At 35.0% G+C, this 16,494-nt stretch overlaps 2 protein-coding genes and 1 non-coding gene across 8 annotated transcripts; all 3 read left to right on the forward strand.

Annotated features, from left to right (window-relative positions):
• The first annotated feature begins 1,550 nt into the window (after positions 1–1,550).
• Positions 1,551–5,137, forward strand: LOC145015026 (peptidyl-prolyl cis-trans isomerase FKBP62-like). Of its 2 annotated transcripts, none has more exons than XM_078973482.1 (13): positions 1,551–1,977; positions 2,073–2,159; positions 2,464–2,724; positions 2,822–2,896; positions 2,977–3,057; positions 3,146–3,328; positions 3,424–3,513; positions 3,610–3,785; positions 3,902–4,027; positions 4,138–4,284; positions 4,394–4,521; positions 4,610–4,721; positions 4,822–5,137. In XM_078973482.1, the coding sequence occupies exons 1-13, from the start codon at positions 1,794–1,796 to the stop codon at positions 4,873–4,875; spliced, it is 1,704 nt and encodes a 567-aa protein (XP_078829608.1). In that variant the 5' UTR covers positions 1,551–1,793; the 3' UTR covers positions 4,876–5,137. The 2 variants fall into 2 exon arrangements, with proteins under 2 accessions (XP_078829608.1, XP_078829607.1); XM_078973481.1 differs by having other exon boundaries at positions 1,555–1,977; positions 4,819–5,137.
• A 1,498-nt stretch (positions 5,138–6,635) lies between these two features.
• Positions 6,636–16,163, forward strand: LOC145015281 (glutamate receptor 2.6-like). 5 transcript variants are annotated; one of them, XM_078973737.1, is made up of 6 exons: positions 6,636–7,746; positions 8,074–8,323; positions 8,540–9,495; positions 9,609–9,912; positions 15,357–15,682; positions 15,804–16,163. In XM_078973737.1, the coding sequence occupies exons 1-3, from the start codon at positions 7,726–7,728 to the stop codon at positions 9,376–9,378; spliced, it is 1,110 nt and encodes a 369-aa protein (XP_078829863.1). In that variant the 5' UTR covers positions 6,636–7,725; the 3' UTR covers positions 9,379–9,495; positions 9,609–9,912; positions 15,357–15,682; positions 15,804–16,163. The 5 variants fall into 5 exon arrangements, with proteins under 5 accessions (XP_078829863.1, XP_078829864.1, XP_078829860.1 ...); XM_078973738.1 differs by having other exon boundaries at positions 6,636–7,595; XM_078973734.1 differs by lacking the exon at positions 6,636–7,746 and having other exon boundaries at positions 7,772–8,323.
• LOC145018910 (small nucleolar RNA U3) lies at positions 6,762–6,977 on the forward strand. Its single transcript, XR_013667270.1, has one exon. It is a non-coding gene; the product is annotated as a small nucleolar RNA U3 (small nucleolar RNA).
• Positions 16,164–16,494: the final 331 nt, after the last annotated feature.

The raw sequence follows: 16,494 nt of genomic DNA on the forward strand, positions 1-16,494 counted from the left end.
AAACAATAGTTATTTCACAAAATATTGACATACTGTCATGATTCTTTGAATACACGGTCGGATTACTTTATTGGGAACTAACTTATGAACTTGCTTTACATTTTCTAAAAAAAAAAAAAAAAAAAACAATTAGTAGTTTATATTTACAAACAGGCATTATATATTGATATGTTAAGGGATATTGACTTTGATATGGTAACACACTATGCTTCATGTAGATATATGATCACTTTACTTATTTTTATTATATTATTATTATTTTAAATATGATTTACCACTAATGTAACACCCGTTTCTTATATGCATTGCGATTCAAGTAATCTTTAGTTAATTTGGGGTGTGTATCATGTTTGGCTAGCGCGAAGTGGGTTTGCCATATGTGATGCGGTGCACCCAAATGCTAGGCATGGTGTGTCCTTCTTGTTGGGAAAAAGCATAGTGCTTAGGATTTAGGCCCTATTTAAATGCTTAACCTATAAGATTTCGTCATTTATCAACCTCCAACCTTCCAGAGCAAATCATAACCTCTATTATTGCATTTTGGAGCCTTCGTGACCAATTTAACGAGTTAAACTTTGATTATACTTAATATATATACAAAAACTAAGTTTGATAGTTTTTGCTGTCTTCATAGGGTTGCATATAACACCTTTGAATAAATAATCATTCATCGCCTTTTAGAAGAATGTATAAATCAAGGCCCGTTTCAATCCCCAAGATATAACGTCTTTGCTGCTAATAGGAAATTAACGATATCAAACAAGACCAATCATTCAACCATCTCTAAATGAAATAACATAACTACTATTAAGATTATAAATAACGAGAGATTTGGTGTGACAACAATATCAGTTCAAGCTTTTTTAAAAAGTGACGTCAGAACCCTGAAAATATGAAACAGCACCACAGTCTTTTTAGAACCATGACTACAAATTTTAAAAAACAAGATAATTGCAGCGTAAAAGAAATAAAAAAAACAAATAAACAACTCCGAAATAGGGCCGGTCCAAACATATATGAGGTCCGGGGAAAAAGGTCCCTCAAAGACAAATATAATCAAAAAAATATCATTTATTCTTCAATATAGATGTGTTCAGTTAGTAATAATAAGCAAACTAAATTGTTTATCTTTTGAGTTAATTTGAGTTTAAACCAACTTTAGGTTTTAAAAATCATTTAGGTAATAAATTTATATATACATATATAAACTAAATAGCCCATAAATTTTGGACCCCTACAGTCGTGGGTCCTGAAGGGTCGCCTGAGTTGCCCACCGTCTGGACCGTGCTGCCTACGAGATATATTACAACATACCTCATCTTTTATTTTCTTTTTGTCTTCATTTGTTTTTTTTCTTTATTTATTTATGAAAAGGAAATCCAAATGAGATAATATATACTCGGAATTTCTAAAAGATTCTATAAGAAAAACCGGACCGGTAAATGGTTAGTCAAGCGCAGACCGTCGGATTACGAAAATAGAAATGAAACAGCAATACAGCATTGGTCATTGGTCACGCGCACCACACACCGGATCACGTGCTCTCACAAGATCTCGAGACTATCGTCAACGTGATCTCTCTCGAACCATCCTGACCCTTCGTCGCTTCTTCATTCACAAACCCTTTCGAACTCTCTGGAATCCCTAACTTTCTCCATACTTCCACTTACCCGCTTCTTCATATAAAATCCATTCGAACTTAAATCTACTTGTTGATCTTAGCTCAACTATTTATCTCTTCAATTTGCTTGTTTTTGGAGGATTAATTTGTGCTTGATCTTGCTACAGCGAATATGGATGAGGACTTTGATATTCCGGTAGCTGATGAGATGAACGATGAATTTATGGATGATATTGAAGCTCCGGTGACGTTGAAAGTCGGAGAAGAGAAGGAAATCGGTAATCAAGGTTTGAAGAAGAAGCTGCTCAAGGAAGGTGAAGGTTGGGACACTCCTGAAAGTGGGGATGAGGTCGAAGGTATACACTCGTTGGTTTACGTTTTAAAGTTGTACTGTTTCGTAGCTAAATCGTATGATTGTATTGATCGCGTTGTGGATTTGAGTTTTTGACAGTTCATTATACTGGAACGTTGCTCGACGGGACTCAATTTGATTCAAGTCGTGATAGGGGAACGCCGTTTAAGTTCACTCTTGGTCAAGGTGAGATTTTTTCTCAATGATGAAACTGATTACATTCGTGCATTCCTATTGGTCATTCTACTGTTTGGATTTCCTCGTTGTTGTTAACATTGATCATTAATTTGTTGATGTTAAACATGCATTGTGTATATTTAAATTGTTGTTTCTATATTCAAAGTATCATGTAGTGGTTAATGGTTTCTCCTTTGGTGCTTCCACTTCTGCTTGCTAGGAGTGTATTAACACTCATTGTACAGTATTATAACGTTACAGTAGGCTATGGATCACATAATTAACATTATTTTCTTGTGTTATCTGACAACAGGGCAAGTGATCAAGGGATGGGATCTGGGTATCAAGACCATGAAGAAGGGTGAAAATGCACTTTTCACCATACCAGCAGATCTGGCTTATGGTGAAGCTGGTTCTCCTCCAACAATCCCTCCCAGTGCTACTCTACAGTTTGATGTACAACTGCTCTCATGGGTTAGTGTAAAGGATATTTGCAAGGATGGTGGGATTTTCAAAAAGATTGTAAAGGAAGGAGAGAAGTGGGAGAACCCCAAGGACCTCGACGAAGTTTTAGGTACTTTCTTTATATCCACTTTTCATGTTTAAGATTCTGTTTCTGTAGCTCTTTGATTATGTTCTAAACATGTCCTTATGTTATCTTTGTAATGCAGTCAATTACGAAGTTCAACTTGAGGATGGGACTGTAGTTGCAAAATCAGATGGAGTCGAGTTTAAAGTAGAAGATGGTAACTTTAGCACATAGCTGTATTCTGTTTTGGCTTTACATTCTTTTTTGATTGTTGCTGACGTATTTGTTTTTGATCAGGTCATTTCTGCCCTGCTCTGGCTAAGGCTGTAAAAACAATGAAGAAAGGGGAAAAAGTCATCCTTACAGTCAAACCAGAATGTAAGTTTACTGTTATCTTTGTAAAAACACTTGGCTCAACACTCAATAGCTACAAAGGTCGGTTCACTTACAATTTTTTTTGTTGTAGATGGATTTGGAGAAAAAGGGAAACCTGAAGGCTCTATTCCTGCAAATGCTACACTACAAATCACACTAGAACTTTTGTCATGGAAGGTGGTCACAAATGTTACAGATGACAAGAAAGTCATCAAGAAAATCTTGAAAGAAGGGGAGGGGTATGAACGCCCGAATGAAGGAGCTGTTGTTCAGGGTTAGTTGGATTATTTAATTTGATTCTTCTCTTGATTCTTTAAATTTTTTTGTAACATTATGTCTGAAATCTCTTCTTGTTTTGATAATGAACAGTGAAGTTGATTGGTAAGCTACAAGATGGTACAGTGTTCATCAAGAAAGGTCATGATGATTCTGAGCCTTTTGAGTTCAAGGCAGATGAAGGTAATATAAACCATTGGAAATTCTTTATATCTTTTATTGTTTCATGTTATGTAATCTTATTTTCATTAATCCTCACTTTGCTATTTGCATAAACAGAGCAAGTGATTGATGGACTTGATAAAGCTGTAATGACAATGAAGAAAGGAGAAGTAGCTCTTCTGACAATTGCTCCAGAATATGCTTTTGGGTCTACTGATTCAAAGCAAGAATTAGCAGTGGTTCCCCCTAATTCCTCTGTCACATATGAAATTGAGCTTGTTTCTTTTGTTAAGGTAAGCTGTGCATAAAGTTTAGTTTTTTATGATCATATATATATATATATATATATATATATATATATATATATATTGTTTATTTAATGTCAACGTTTATTTATTTTTATTTTCAGGACAAAGAATCATGGGACATGACCACGACTCAAGAGAAGATCGAGGCCGCTGGGAAAAAGAAGGAAGAAGGAAATGCATTCTTTAAAGCTGGTAAATATTTGAAAGCAGTAAAACGATATGAAAAGGTAAAGATTCAGTTTGACTTGTCAAAACCTACTAATTAAGATTAAATAAAGCAGTGGTTTGTGTAATTGTTTATGACTAAATCTGTTTTTTTTGTTTTTAACATTTCCAGGCTGCTAAGTTTATTGAGTATGATACTAATTTTGAAGAAGATGAGAAGAAACAAGCAAAAGCATTGAAGATTACTTGCAATCTTAATAATGCAGCATGCCAGTTGAAACTCAAGGATTACAAACAGGCTGAAAAGCTTTGCACTAAGGTTAGAGATACAAATAGATAATCCTACTCACAGTTTGCTTTTTCTTTTTTAATAGTTTTATGATGTTTTAAAAGGTTTTAACAAGGGTCTGGAAACGTGATCTTTACAGGTGTTGGAACTTGAAAGTACAAATGTAAAGGCTTTGTACAGAAGGGCTCAAGCTTACATCAATGTAGCTGATCTGGATCTTGCAGAGATTGATGTAAAAAAAGCCCTTGAAATCGACCCTAATAACAAGTAGGAATCCTTTTTTTTTTTTTTTTTGACACTTTTGAAGCTTATAGCAAGTGGATGAATATGGTTTTGATGATGATATGATGATTAGGGATGTGAAACATGAATATAAATTGCTAAAGGAGAAGATAAAGGAATACAATAAGAAGGATGCTAAATTTTATGGAAATATGTTTGCCAAGATGACAAAACCCTCTTCCAATGTGAGAGCCTTTTGAAAATATGTGTATCTGTTTATAAAATAAAAATCATAAAAAGAAGGGGTGTAATGAATGGTGATTTGATTATGCTTGTGTGCAGAAGGCAGCAGGGACAAAGGAGGCAGAAGAACCAATGAGCATAGACAGCAAGGCTTAATCAATAAAAAGATAAAAGATAAAAGATGTGTTTAATGTAATGTTGTGCCATAATATAAGGGTTTTCTGGTATTTTTTTTTTCATGGTTTAGTGCTCTTATTTGGTTTTAATTCTTCAGATAGTGTGTGTTTGTCTGGAAAAAAAGGTAAAAGTTAGTGTTTTATTTACTTTCTTTTTATCTTCACATTTAGAAGTGAAGATGTAGACACTGTATTGGCATAACATAATCTATAAAAACTTTTAACTTTGTTTTTGGTTTTAAGTGTTATAAAACAAAAGCATATGTTCTTTTTACAATTAAGTTAAAAATGACAAAGAAAGTAAGAAAATTATTTTGAGAAACAAATAAGAATGCATTGTACTCTGGACGAAGAACATATGAAAGGCAAAAAAGCCTCTTTCCTTCACCTTGCTCTCTTTATTGCTATGGTTATTGTAATGTAGAAAACAAAAAAACTCCAAGAAAATGGATTACAAATTTGGATGCAAAAAAGCCTCTTTCCTTCACCTTGCTCCATCTTCCTTATTGCACAAGATTATTGGTTTGCTGAGATTGCTATCTTTCCACATGTGATATTCCTATTTATTGTTTAAATCTTAGATAAAATACAAGATAAGGTCATATGTTTCGTCTATATTTTGAATTCTTTTTATCTTAACCTTCTTAAATTTAGAAAATTTTTTCCCTATAAATCTTAATTATTCAAATTATTTTTTTCAAACCTTAGTTTTATGGAGATTTTCATAAAAGTTTCTTTGATTCTGAGTTGAATGCCTACTGTATCTAATTGTGAACATCATAAAATTATCCAAATTGTGAAACATCATAGAGTTTGAAGATTTTAAAACGCCAAGTAGATATGCTGAAAAAAGTGCAAAACGGAAAGTGGTGTCATGCTAGTGAAGATTGTGGAACAAATTATAGAAAAATTTCCACGGAAGCAAAAGTTTGTAAAAGGTATGATTGTCTAGCAAAAACTCAAGCAAATCAATCGGCATACAAGACAACATATAAAAGAAAATCGAAGACGAACATATAAAAGAAAATCAAGTGAAATGAGTTTGAAAGAGCAAGATAAATTGTTAAACGAATAAACATAAATAAAAAAATTTGTTCGTTTAATTGAACGTTTATTTGTTCAATTGCTCACGTAATTTAAAATGAACCAATACCAATAGCAAACAATTTAAATGAACTAACGCGGATAGCAAACAATTACAAATATTTCAGTTTTCACCTGTAAAAGAATCTTCAAAAACAATAAACCAATATAATTACTTTTTTACTTTTCGTATTTTTTTATCACATGTTTTTGAAAAAGTTTATACTTTTAATAAAAGTTTATAATTTGATAAGTTTTATTCAAGCATGTGTTTGATAGAATAACTGAAAATTAGTATTTGCATTATTGAGATAGCTGAATAAAATAATAATGTTTGATAAAAATTCTTATCAAGTTAAAGGAGATATAAAATGACAGTTAAATATATAACTAAACGTTAAACGTGATGATAGTTCAAAACAACTAGAATCGAAAACCAAGAAAATTGAAATAACGAATCATTTAAAAAAAATTCAGAAAATTTTAACAAAGGAATGAAAACCAAAGACCAAGTTGTTTAAAAAAACAAAACAATGTAACTAAAAATCAAACCGTTTTAAGAAAACAAAAAAAGATCGAAATTAGAGTAAATGAAAATTATTGTTAATGCTAGTAGTAGTAATAATAAATAATAATAATAATTTTAGTTACGATGAAGAAAGTTTCCCTCAACGTTCTTGACTTCTTTCCCATCAGTCCCTCGGAATCGAAAAGACGCATCCCGTATCGGTTGCTACTGCAAACGAAACATAATATATAATAGAAGCGGAGAGAAACAATATCACGACCTTACTTGAACAGGATCTGTTCTATAGGCTCGTACCTCTGTATTCTTGATTCCTAAGAAGACAGAAACCCATGTCTGGTTGATGAACCCTGACCATGTAACCAGAGCGTGATTAACAGAGTTTCTCATGGTTCCGGCCATGGCTCAGTAGATGATCGTTGTCAGTCCATCTTGATGTGTCTTGGCATGGCTACATGGTTGTCTGACAGACAATATAATTCTTTTTTTTATTCCATTTTTGAGACGCAAAGCAACCGTTTGATGAAATGTCTGAAAGGCGCTTCGTACTAATCATTGCTAGACAACTGAATTTTTTTTTCAATTAGTTCCTCTAAAATTAAAAACCTGAAGTTTATTTTCTTGTTTCATTCAACAATCTCCATGTATATCTATTAACAAGATCTAATCTGTTCTGGCTTTTAGCTAGTGACCCCCTTTCTGGTCCTTTTGTTCCTGACAAAGTCTTCAAAAGGTCTTGCTCCACATCGAATAGCAGATTAAGGCAAATTGCATTTTGTCAGTCTTCAGCGTTAAGGTCAACTATGGGTTCTATAAGTTCTGATTTACATGGGAAATGTCAAAATTCAGAGATGCAAATCAAGTGTTCGATGAATTGCCTGAAGGAGATTATGTTTCTTCTTTCTTGGATCAGCTTATGACTCATCTTAATTTGTTCTCCTAGTTCAACTGGACATGTAACGTATACCATAGTCCCAGAGAAGATGAGTTGGTTCTTTTTCGGTTCAGTCGAAAGATTGCTTCTCAGATTTCAGAAAGAAACAACTACAAAATCTTGTTGAACAAGCGAACCTTAAGCTGATGTTAGCTAAGTATGTAGATGCATATATTGAAGGATGCATGCCTGGTTGACATTTTGATGTGTGTGTATATATATATATATATATATATATATATATATATATATATATATATATGATGACATTGACTGTTTATACTTAAATGGACCAAAGAAATTTCCAGGTATTTGTGACATTTGAAAACCTTCTTCTTCATCCACTAGAACATTGCAGACCTTTCCCTGTTGTAATTATTTAAATTTAGGAGATATAATCTTTAAACAGCAAATCTTTTGTTTAAACACTTGAATGATGTAAGCCAGTGTGTATTGGTCAACTGATTGGCTGAATCTGTTTTTATGACTTTAATCAATAAAAGGAGAAAAGAGCAAAGCTTATTTTTCATATTTGCAGCAGCAACATGAGCATTTTTTACCATTGAATAATGAAGATAAGTAGCAGGGAGAGAAGACACCTTTCATCTTTAATGTTGATGTTGCTCTGCTTGCAGATATATACAAAAGCACAAGAAGAAAATCCAGCCTACAAGGAGATCCCAGTGGGAGTGATTCTAGATATGGGATCATCATATTCATATTCATATTCATATTCATATTCATATTCTGGGGTTGGAAAGGCTGTTCATAGCTGCATCACCATGGCTGTGTCTGAGTTTTACATGGTCAACCCTCACTTCCAAACAAGGATAGTTATTCACCATAGGGATACCCATGGAGACCCACTGCATGCTCTCTCTGCTGGTAAGTCTTACCAATTGTATAACTATAAACTATCTCAGACTTCATTTGGAACACATCATGTAACAAGATCAAAAGTAAATACCAAAAAGCATATGAAGAGAAAGGTCTGTAGTTGTCATACAAATTTGTCAATTCATGTCTTTCACAACATGCACATTAGATGTTTGCTTTGGATATTTTTAATTCATTTGTTTATGTTCTTTGTTTACCCATCAGCTCTTGATCTTTTGGAGAAGCCAAAAGTGGAAGCAATCATAGGTTCAGAGTCAACAGCTGAAGCAAAGTTCCTGGCGGTTTTGGGAGACAAAGCTAGAGTGCCTATTCTTTCACTTTCACCATGTCTATCTTGCAACAAGCATCCTTATTTCCTTCAAGTTACACAAGATGAAACCAGTCAATTTGAAGGGATTGCTGCAATGGCTGAATCCTTTAGATGGAAGGAAGTTACTGTTATCTGTGAAGATAGTGAGAATGGGAGAGACATGACTACATTCATGACCAATACATTCCAAAAGAAGGGTATAATTGCAACACATTGGAGCTTAATTTCAACCTCTTCTAGCAATGAACTACTCCAGGATGAAGTTCACAAGCTTTTGAGTATGCAAACAAAAATATTCATCATGCATGCATCCCCTTCTCTTGCATCCCGCATTTTGGTGAATGCAAAGTATCTTGGAATGATGGATGAAGGATACAAATGGGTTATCACCAGTAAGACTATGGACTTTCTGAATTTAATGGATGATGAAGTCATTGAGTCTATGCAAGGGGCAGTGGGCTTTAAATCAAGGGATATCCACAAATTCACTTCTAGATGGAGAAAAGAATATGATCATGCTAAGAAGCATGTGATGGTGAAGCTCAAGGAGATTAATACTTATGATATTTGGGCGTATGATGCAGTTTCAGCTCTAGCAATGGCTGTCGAGAGGATACAAGTTGTAGAGCAAGGAGATGAACTGAATATTAAAGATTTGGAGACGAATACTGAAAAGGATACAACACTTCTGAATCAGATGTTAAGCAATAGGAAGATGAATGTTGCACAATAGGAAGATGTGTTCCAAACTGCCTTCGCTGCATTAGATCTCAACGTATCCCTTCAATTTATTCCATTTATGGATGCATATCAAAACTACAACAATCTTATACATCAAGTCCATACCGGGGTATGCATCTTTTTTAAACCCAATATATATTTTTTCATTTCTTTTCTTTGTTTGATGCTCAGGAAAAGCATGATAATTAATCTGTTTTATTGCATTATGTTTGTTTGCATCAGGAATTTGATGCTGCAGTTGGAGATATAACAATCACCGCTAACAGGTCTCTATACGTGGACTTTACATTGCCATACACGGATCTTGGCATTGGAACGCTGTCTCGAAATGATGATGTAAGCATGTGGATCTTTATGAAACCGCTGAGTTCAGATCTGTGGCTTGTGTCTGCTTGTTTCTTTATATTACTCGGTTTTGTCATTTGGATCCTTGAACATCGGACGAATGAAGAGTTTCAAGGCTCGCCATCAGAACAGATTGGAACAACCTTATGGTTTGCCTTTTCAACCCTTGTTTATGCTCATAGTAAGCTCCCACGTCTCATTTTACTTTAATTTTTACACAACCAAGTTCCACTTTCTAATGAGTCCCATAATATCATCCTATATAGGGACCGAGACATGTCAAGGATGCCACGGGGTTGGCCATCCTTGTCCCCATCTGTGGTGAATGCAGGGGTTGAATCCCCTCCCCAACCAAGTTTCACTTTCTAATGATTCTGTAATAATAATAGATTTTTGATGAATAGTGAGAATTAAACCTTATAAAAATATGAATACATAAGGGGCCTTGGGCTAACCAAAACTCCATGGGCCTTGGATCTAAACGCTAGATGCAAATAGGGGTGAGCATTTGGACCGGACAGGACGGCTCCTGGACCGGACCGGTTTTACAAAAATTGGTGGACCTTGGACCGGACCTGTTGAGGTTTACCAAGTCCTAGTTTCCAGTTCTTGGACGTAAAAGTGAGCATTTGGACCAGACCGGTTTTACAAAAATTGGTGGACCTTGGATCGGACCTGTTGAGGCCTACCAAGTCCCCGTTCTCGGTTCTTGGATGTAAAAGTGAGCATTTGGACTGGACCTGTTTTGCAGAAAATGGTGGACCTTAGACTGGACCTATTGAAAGGTCTATTCCAGCGGTCCAAATGCTCAACCCTAGATGTAAACATACTAATAGACTTAGGTGTAATATAAACCTATTGTTATTTGGTTGGTGAATATTCTCTTTTGAAACCTCAAATATGGTACTTGGATGTAACAAGTTTTGATTACTAGTATAAGTTTTCATGGCGAAATCTTGTTCACTTTGGTTTTATACCTTGCAAGTTTTTTACAATATGGTCACTGATGATATGTTGGATCGGAGGGAAGATCTGAGGGATCAAAACAGGATCTTCGAGTATTGTATCACTTGAAATGAAGGAAGGTTAGTTGTATCAAAGACTACAATGGTCAAGTTACCCAACAACAACAACAACTACACCCAATTCCCATAGGATCATGGGGTAAGGGGATGTTAGATGTAGACAATCTGGCAGAGGGTAGAGAGACTGTTTCCATAAGAGACATTTGATAGAGAATAAATGCGAGCAATGTTCGGGTGAAAGAAATGGGGGAGGGTGTGAAATACTAATACAAGAAAATCGGAAACATAATAGATAAGGAAAAAATACGTTTATAAATACTCAAATGCACATGAAATTAAAATAAGTAACTAAAGTCCTATATAACTCCATTACCCTAATTATATGCCTCGACTCCATTATCTAATGTTATGTCCATAATACGTTCCAACTCCTTCATGTCTAACCTCAAACTATCTCCCCCCTTCCTCATTGTTGTTCTACCCTCCTCATCCCATCGATCGACAAAGTCTCTAGCCTCTGTACTGTAGTTGTCGGTTATGATACTATTGTCATATGATTATTGAAAGAGAGAAATTTTAAGGTTTTCAATGAAAAACGTTAAGGATACAAAGAAGCAAAGGGAGAATAAATACTAGCTAAGACCAAAACCCTAATGAGTTAAAGTCTAAAGGGCCCATAAACATAGACTAATAATATATAGGCTAACATCTCCCCTCAAACTCACAATACCATAATAATAAACATTGAGAGTTTGTCACACAAGAAATGAAACCGAGATGCCGATAGAGCCTTTGTAAAAATATCAGCAAGCTGCAAGGTTGATGAAACAAACATAAGCGATTTGGTTCAGAACTATAAGTGATGACGGATGAAGTGATAATCAATCTCAATGTGCTTCGCCCGTTCATGGAAAACATAATTCTTCACAATTCGTATCGCACTTTTGTTATCACAATGCAAGGGAGTAGGTGAAGAAATGTGAACCCTCATATCGGCAAGAAGCCACTGTAACCAGATAATCTCACATGTAGTCAAAACCATATCACGATACTCAACCTGCATGGAAGATTTAGAGACAACATCTTGTTTCTTGCTCTTCCATGAAATGAGAGACTCCAAAAAAATACACAAAATCCGATGGTGGATTTACGATCATGACGATCGCCATCTCAATCAGCATCACTATAGGCACGTAGCTCAAGAGAAGACGTCGAAGGAAATAAGAGGGTTTGAAACTGAGTGCCAAGAAGATATCTCAGAATACACAATACATCTCCCCAATGAACAGAGGTAGGAGCAGTGACAAACTGATTGATAACATGAATAACATGAGCAATATCCGGACAAGTAACTGTGAGATAAACCAAACTTGCCACAGCAGTGTGATAAAGATTCAGATCAGATAAAGGAACACCATCAGTAGGAGAGTACCGTGCATTGGTTTCAAAAGGAGTATCAACAATCTGATTGTCAGAGAGGCCCACTCGTGTAAACAAGTTAGATATATATTTAGTCTGAAAAAAATACACTTTCTTAGACTAAGCTACCTCAATACCCAAGAAATAACGCAACAAGCCGAAATCCTTCATAGCAAATCGATAAGCTAGATCATGCTTCAAAGACTCAATACCACCATGGTCATCACCAATAATAATCATGTCATCCACATATAAGGACGATAATCCGTCCTGCACTCGAGCATCTAACAAACAAAGCTGAATCATTATTACTCTGGATCATAATCACAGCAATAGATACGCAATCAGAGAATGAGAAGAACAACAAACCAGCAGAAACAACCAATCGAACAATAAAAGATCGAACAAAAACAAACTAACAACAACATCAAACGAATACCAACAAGCAAAAGAACATCAACGACGAAGGAGCATCAAACATGTTGGAAATGAAACTTCTATAGTATCCCTAGAAATTTTTGATCCGTCCCACAGATGACCGCTACAAAACCTTCTTACAACGTATCAAACCTACTCTCTAATACCATGATAATATTGTCATCTGATTGTTGAAAGAGAAAAATTAGAAGGTTCTCAATGAAAAGCGTTAAGGCTACAAAGAAACAAGGGGAGAATAAATACTAACTAAGACCAAACCCTAATGGGCTAAAGCCTAAAGGGCCAACAACATATAGGCTAACATGTTACTTCTTTTTGACATATAACATTCATTACCTTGAGATTTTGGTGATGTGCGCAACTTCCTACATATTTCTAATTAGATGACATCTAGCTTATACATGCCCACCCCCAATTTTTTCAACTTCAATCTTCCTTTTACGTACCTTCTATATCGGCCAACATTACAATCTAAATCCATAAAACATACTTGGCTGAATTGCTACCTTCTAGAACTTTCCATTCAATTTCAATGGGACCTTATTATTCAATACTCTAGTTGTCGCCCTTCGATTTAACCACCCCTCCCTTATATGGTGGGAAACATTGTCATTTATATCCGCTTCCTTGTATATCACAACTTACAACTACTTGAGGCTTTCCTTTAGGTGTAGTGTCGTCTCCCGAACCAGACTTCAACTACTTCCTCATTATGCTCTCTGCTTAAATTTCACCAAAGATATTATGTCTTAGTTATACTAATATGTAACCATTTTCTTCCAACAATTTCCTTCACATTTCCAACCTAGCATTCAACTAATTAAGCCTTTGTCTTTGCCACCCATAATATGTCTTTGACAAAGACCATACACCATGGCAACCCTCCCAAAGCGATGGTGAAGTTAGTGTAGAGCAAATGAGGAATTTGAGAGCAAGAGAACAAGAGTGAGAGAGATTTTAAAGTTAAAATGATCTTACCTTATATATAGGTTTCATACATGTAAAGGTGACATGTCGAGATGCTAAATTGACACACATCAACCCTCCCCACCCATCCTATGACATTGTAAAACCAGTCCAAATGTTGAATCTACACATCGAGCTTGTCTCCCATCCTTAAAACTCATACTCATGCCTTGAAAAGAAATATGTCTTTGAGATTCTTTAGTGATCCAAATGCAACACATGCCGAACGGGAGCACACAACAGCGTGATCCACCTCTGAAAATAGAGTATCATGGTGTAGCCATTGCAGTTGCCGAGGTTGCTTGGCTACACAATCTACTTCGAGAGCTACACATGTCACTACGCTCAACCACTGTTGTGTATTGCGATAACATCAGTGCAATCTACATGTTTGCCAACCCTATCCAACACCAACAAACCAAACATATTGAGCTTGATATACACTTTGTTCTAGGAAAAGTTGTAATTGGTCATGTTCGTGTCCTCAATGTTCCTTCATGCTATCCATTTGCCGACATCTTTATGAAAGGGTTACTATTTCCGCCCTTTTCGGAGCTTTGTTCTGGTTTAAGTGTTTAAGTGTGCTACAGTCTCCCCCTCAAACGGCGGGGGCATATTAGTGTATTAGTGGATATGTATTTGTATGGGCTCTCGACCCTTTCCGGCCCATCGCCTCTTGTACATCTATATATCGTGTGCGATACCTCATATCTCTTCATAGGAAAATATTGATGTTCTATCCGAAACTCCAAGCGATGTTAGCAAAAGAAATCTGATGCCGGAAAGACAACGCACTAACATGGTTCTGTAATGAGAACTCCAAAAAAATGATGCAATAGTGACAAACACCAAAACATCTCCAACCAGTGGCGGATCCAGAACCAAATCTAACCCGGGTCCAAAAAATTATAAAATTATGAAAATATAATGTATTTTTGGGTTTTTGAAGTAAAAAAAATGTCAATGAGGGTATTTAATATAAAAGTGGGGGCCAAAGAGGGGATTTTTAGTAAAACTTGGATTTTTGGAGGGCTATTTAGTAGTAAAAATTGTGGGGCCCATGCACCCCACTTAAAGGGGCTAGATGTGCTAGTGTCTCCAACCCTAAACCTCTCTTTATACCATGTAATAGTGAGAGACTTAATACTTAAGTTGATTTCATTAATGAATAGTGAATAACATGTATGTATATATAGTTGTACAAAGACTCTAATTTAGTAAGGAGGATTCCTGTCTGTGATTGCTCTTATGGTTGATCTCCTAGATTTTGGCTAATATTACAATATAAAATGTGGCTAATTGATACAATATCTACAACTGTAATACATTCTTTAAAATATTATGAAACAAATATTTATGAATGAATACGATAACCAAAACTTCAAACTAAAATACGATAGTGATCAAAATGCATGGTTTTATTTCCTTTAACTGTAATATTTGATGGAATTTAACAGTGATGGTAAGATTGATTGAGAATGATAATTTTTAAACCTAAAATCATAGTGATATATATAATCATGGGTGATGAAAAAGGAAGGTTTTGCCTTATGTGATTAGGGAGGGAGTTGACGTTTTACCAATATATATATATATATATATATATATATATATATATATATATATATAACTCGTAAAAAAGATCAATATTTTGTTCAAGAAATGATGTTGTGAGTTTAGACTTACAATTTTTGGTCTATTGTACTCGATGTTTATTTTTCTTTAATCTTACTAAAAAACTATATTTGAGTTGGTGGTTGAAAATTGAAAATTGCAGGGCAGAAGTTGAAGAGTAATTTGTCAAGATTTGTAGTGACTGTGTGGTTGTTTGTAGTGCTGCTGCTTGCTTCAAGCTACACTGCAGCATTGAGTTCACTATTAACCATTGAACAAATTCGGTTAGCATCAAAAGGAGACTTAATTGGAAACAAAAATGGCTCTTTTCTGCCACATTCTACTTGAGAGGATCATGCTAATGCTTTGTCACATGGTGGTGTTGATGCAATTCTGGATGAAATTCCATACCTAAATGAATTCCTTGTGCGGTATCCATCTGGCTACTCCATGGTCATGTATGAAATGATCTCTAATGGTTTTGGCTTTGTGAGTGTCTTCACTACACTCACTCTACCATTTATTTAGTCTTGTTATTTGAATTTATAATTTGTAGATGAACTGCTACTCTACCTGTTGTTCCTAGTTTAATGTAATCGATCATTCGCAGGCATTCCCACGAGGATCGCCTTAATTTGGTCCCTGAGTTATCAAGAGAGATATCCAGACTACAAGAAGATGGGACTTTAAAAATGTTGGACAATAAGTGGTTTAAATCAGATTCACACTCAAAGGATTCTGAGCCTGTATTGAAGATCCTAAACCTAAAAGAGTGTCATGGTCTTTTTCTCAATGTGCAGGAAAGTCATACTCAAAGCAATGTGAGATGCATATGACAAAAAAAATATGTCAAATGTTCTTACAAGTCATAACATGTTCATTATGCAAACAAATACGTAAAAAAAAACAATGAAAAAAATGCCTACAATGTGTAAGATACCAATGAGTAATGATAATGAAGATACAGATCACCTGGTTGAAAGGTTTCCATAATCTTTTGTAAAATTTTCAAGTTTTTAAATGTAGTCCAAAGCTTATTAATATCTAATTTAAAATTATTCAACATTTTTAGTATTCAATCCAAGTAATAGAAAAACAAAATACAAAGATAGAAATAAAAGTATAAAACTTCTCCAAAAAAAGCCAAATATAAGCATGTTCCTTCGTCTAAAAAATTGAATTAGTAAGCCGAATGGATTCGAATGCCCGATTCATCTATGCACATCTACAATCATAGTTTTTGTAACAAGGTAACAAAGGCAATAATGCTGCTACGAACATCTACTTGTTATCTACCGGTT

This window comes from Lactuca saligna, chromosome 9 (assembly GCF_052625555.1).
Source record: "Lactuca saligna cultivar CGN05327 chromosome 9, ASM5262555v1, whole genome shotgun sequence".
Classification (NCBI taxonomy): Eukaryota; Viridiplantae; Streptophyta; class Magnoliopsida; order Asterales; family Asteraceae; genus Lactuca; species Lactuca saligna.

Bases quoted from the DNA above. Each gene is read 5' to 3' on its own strand.
- LOC145015281 (XM_078973734.1), top strand. From the start codon at position 8,008: ATGAAGATAAGTAGCAGGGAGAGAAGACACCTTTCATCTTTAATGTTG. The intron at 8,324-8,539 runs GTAAGTCTTACC...TTTACCCATCAG, and splicing joins ACTGCATGCTCTCTCTGCTG to CTCTTGATCTTTTGGAGAAG.
- LOC145015026 (XM_078973481.1), top strand. From the start codon at position 1,794: ATGGATGAGGACTTTGATATTCCGGTAGCTGATGAGATGAACGATGAA. The intron at 1,978-2,072 runs GTATACACTCGT...AGTTTTTGACAG, and splicing joins AAGTGGGGATGAGGTCGAAG to TTCATTATACTGGAACGTTG. The intron at 3,329-3,423 runs GTTAGTTGGATT...GATAATGAACAG, and splicing joins TGAAGGAGCTGTTGTTCAGG to TGAAGTTGATTGGTAAGCTA.